Source organism: Monoraphidium neglectum (genome assembly GCF_000611645.1).
Source record: "Monoraphidium neglectum strain SAG 48.87 unplaced genomic scaffold scaffold05272, whole genome shotgun sequence".
Lineage (NCBI taxonomy): Eukaryota > Viridiplantae > Chlorophyta > Chlorophyceae > Sphaeropleales > Selenastraceae > Monoraphidium > Monoraphidium neglectum.
Window position 1 is genome coordinate 1 of NW_014008358.1, and position 3,392 is coordinate 3,392.

General features: G+C 68.0%; 1 protein-coding gene across 1 annotated transcript; it reads left to right on the top strand.

The window, feature by feature from the left end:
- Positions 1 to 231: 231 nt before the first annotated feature.
- Positions 232 to 2,965, top strand: MNEG_15375 (fatty-acyl-CoA synthase; the record flags this gene model as incomplete). The annotated part of the gene is made up of 5 exons (XM_014036154.1): positions 232 to 379; positions 652 to 692; positions 1,008 to 1,385; positions 1,671 to 2,054; positions 2,324 to 2,965. Coding segments are annotated over 5 exons (1,593 nt in total), but the record flags the coding sequence as incomplete, so codon positions are not given.
- Positions 2,966 to 3,392: the final 427 nt, after the last annotated feature.

Below are 3,392 nucleotides of genomic sequence, written 5' to 3' on the forward strand. Positions count from 1 at the left end.
CACCCACCCACCCCGCTCACAGAATATCCATGCACACGTGCATGCACACACACACGCACACGCGCACGCGCACGCACACGTGCACGCGCACGCGCACACCCATGCACACACGCACGTGCACGCGCTCACGCACATGCACATGCGCACGCGCACGCACACGCACACGCACACCAACACACACATGCAATCACACTTCCTTGCTTTTCACGGCTCCCCTCCCTTTCCCCAGAGATGCGGCTGTGCGGCTCCGACGTCTGGGGCCACTTTGCGCCGCTCTTCCACCTGGTGGATGTGTTTGCTGTCTACGCAGTCACGCTGGTGGGCGGCCGCCACGTGCTGCTCCCGTCCTTTGCTCCCGTGGACGCGCTGCTCGCAATCGGTGAGATCGTATAGCCTGGGACCAGCGGTATGGGGCACCCCCTGAACCCTGAGCATTGAACCTTGAGAGGCCCCTGGAATCCTGCGCGATTGATGAGTATGGCTTCAGCAGGTCTGCTGTTTGCCAGGATATGACCAATTATATGATATACCTGGTGGACCGACTGGTGATTCTGTTGCAATCCAATACAGCTGTAGCCTGGCTGGTTTGCCAGCACCCACTTTCTCCAAGACCCTCACCCTGCACCCTGCGTGCGCGATACCCCCGCACAGAGCGCGAGGGCGTCAGTGTCTCCAACCTGGCCTCCACCATGGTGCGTGGCGCCTTGCTTCAGTCGATGCCCCACGGCCCCAGTGCTGAGGAGTATCCCCCGAGAGCGTCTGGCCTTGGGAGTTCTCAACCATGGGTGTCCCTTCGCCATCTCATGAAGTGCTGGCCATGGCAAGGCAGCTTCTCCACACATCGTTGCTGCCTGCGGCTGCAGTGGCGCTTCCCTCTCCTTCGCTGCTACGGGCAGACTTCCCCCCACACCCCATCCTGCCGTCTTCCACTCATCTCTACCTCCACGCCCCGCCCTCCCGCCCCACCCCACCTGCCGCCCCACCTCCGTGCCCGTAACCCCCACCAGGTGACCATGTTAGCCAGCAGCCCCATGCTGCCCCTGGCGGACCTGTCCTCCCTCCGCCTCCTCTCCTGTGGCGGCAGCCCCCAGTCGCCCGCCGTCATTGACCGCGCCATTGCCGCTTTCGGCTGCGAGTTCTTCGTGAGCTATGGGATGACAGAGTGCTGCGGCAAAATATCGATGAGCCTCCTGCCACGCGCGACGCCGGCTGCGTCTTGGTCGCCCGGTGGGGCCGGCGGCGGCGGAGAGCAGGGGGCCGTCGATGCGGCGGAGAGGCAGGTCGCGCGCGACGCGGCGTGGGCGGAGGCGGTCGCGGCGGCGGGCGGGCCGGAGGGGCTGCTGCAGCTGGTGCACACCTCGGGGCGCCCCTTCTTGCCGATGGAGGTGCGGTGCAGCGCTTTACCGTCCCCATGGCCTGCTCTGCTGCTTTTCCACTCGCACTGTGCGCCGATTTTCGCAGGCTCCCCAGCAGCCCCGAGCCCACACCATCCGTGCCTTCCTAGCGCGCGCCCTAAGCATCGACCCACGCAGCATCGAGCGCCGGCAAAATCCATCCCATCCAATGCGAACCTACCCTTAACCGTCATCAACCATCATCAACCGCCGCCAACCGCCGCCAACTGCCGCCAACCGCCGCCAACCACCACCAACCGCCACCAACTGCCAAAGGTGCGCATTGTGGACGAGGACGACCGCGACGTGGACCCTGGCTCCGGCGCCGCCGGCGAGGTCGTCTGCCGCGGCCCCACCGTCTTTGGCGGCTACACCGGCTCCGTCGCCGCCGCCGCTGAAGCCGAGGCCGAGGCCAGGGCCGCTACCGCTGCCGGCGCTGCCGTCTCCGTCACCGCCACTGGTGCTGGTGCCGACGCTGGGGCAGAAGCCAAGGCCGGGGCCGGGTCTGCGGTTGCGTCCAAAGGTGGCGGCAGCGGCGGTGACGGCGGCAGGGGCGGCGGCGGCGCGTGGCTGCAGCCCGGTGGCTGGTTTAGGACGGGTGATCTGGCAGTGGACCACGGGAATGGGTACATAACGGTCGTGGATCGCAAGAAGGACATGGTGAGATCTTGGCTTGATGTGCATCAATTATGGAATCCAGGTCAGGTGCAGGTATCTTAGAGGGCTCAATTGCAGGACTGTCGCACCCAACATTGCGCGTGAGTCTGCGCCGCAATGCAATGCACGAGCAGCCAGCCGCGACTCCTCACATGCCCCCTGGCCCGCGGCGCTGAGATGGGCGGGCACAGCCGACATGACTGACCACTTGCAGGCGCCTAACAGTCTAAACCTCCCCTCAAACTCTTGAACCCCAAACCCTTCCATACCAGATCCTGGTTGGGGGCGAGAACGTGTACTGCTCAGAGGTGGAGGCGGTACTGCAGCAGCACCCGACCGTCGCGCAGGCCGCCGCGTTCGCCGCCCCCTCCGCCCTCCTGAGAGAGGTCGTCGCCGCCGCCGTCGTGCTGCGCCCCCACGCCCTAGCCGTCCCCGCCGCCGACGGCACCGGCGGCCCGGCGGCGGCGGCGGCCGGGGCCCTGGCGCCGGCGGCCGCGCCGGCGACGCTGGTCGAGTGGTGCCGCGCGCGGCTCGCGCACTACAAGGTGCCGTCCCAGGTGCACGTGCTGGAGGCGATGCCAACAACAGGGTCGGGCAAGGTGCTCAAGCGGCAGCTCCGCACCATGCTGGTGCCCAGCGCCGCCACCCATGCTCCTCGCGTTGCCGCGACTGGTGGAGCCGCCGCTGGCGCTGCCGCCAGCAGCGCCTCTCCGCTCGCCGCGCACGACGCGCTGCGGCCGCTGGAGGTGTCGAGCGTCGGTGGCGCGCGCGGGCTCGCGCGCCTCGCCGCGACTGCGCTTGGGCCCGGCGCGCCGGTGCTGGCCCTGCCGCTCGCCGAGCCCCGGGGGGCGGGCCTGGACGCGCACGCGTGCTACGTGCTGCCGCTCACGAATGGTGTGGCTCTGCAGGAACAGGTCAGCGCCGGGGCGGCCAGACGTCCAAACCCTGATTTCCCGACCCTTGACTTTTGCCACATGGGTGCCTGATTGAATTTCAAGACCACCTGGATTCGGACCATTCACACCTCGACACCCGGCTGCACCTGCACACCGTTGTCAATCAAGTCCCGCCCCGCCTTGTTGACTGATCATCATAGTCAACTCATGACATCAGCCTCTCCCGAACCGCCCCCCGGACCTCCTCTCGTCCCCAGACCTCCGCTGCCCTCGCCGCCGGCGCGCGCCACCTCATGCTCCTGTCTGGCGACACGCCGTCCGCGCCGCAGCGCGCCGCCCTGGACGCCGCGGCCGCGCCCTACCCCGGGGCGCGCCTCGCCGTCGCGGTCGTCGACACGGCCGCCGTGCGCGACCCTGGGGCGCTGCTGCGCGCGCTGTACGGCGC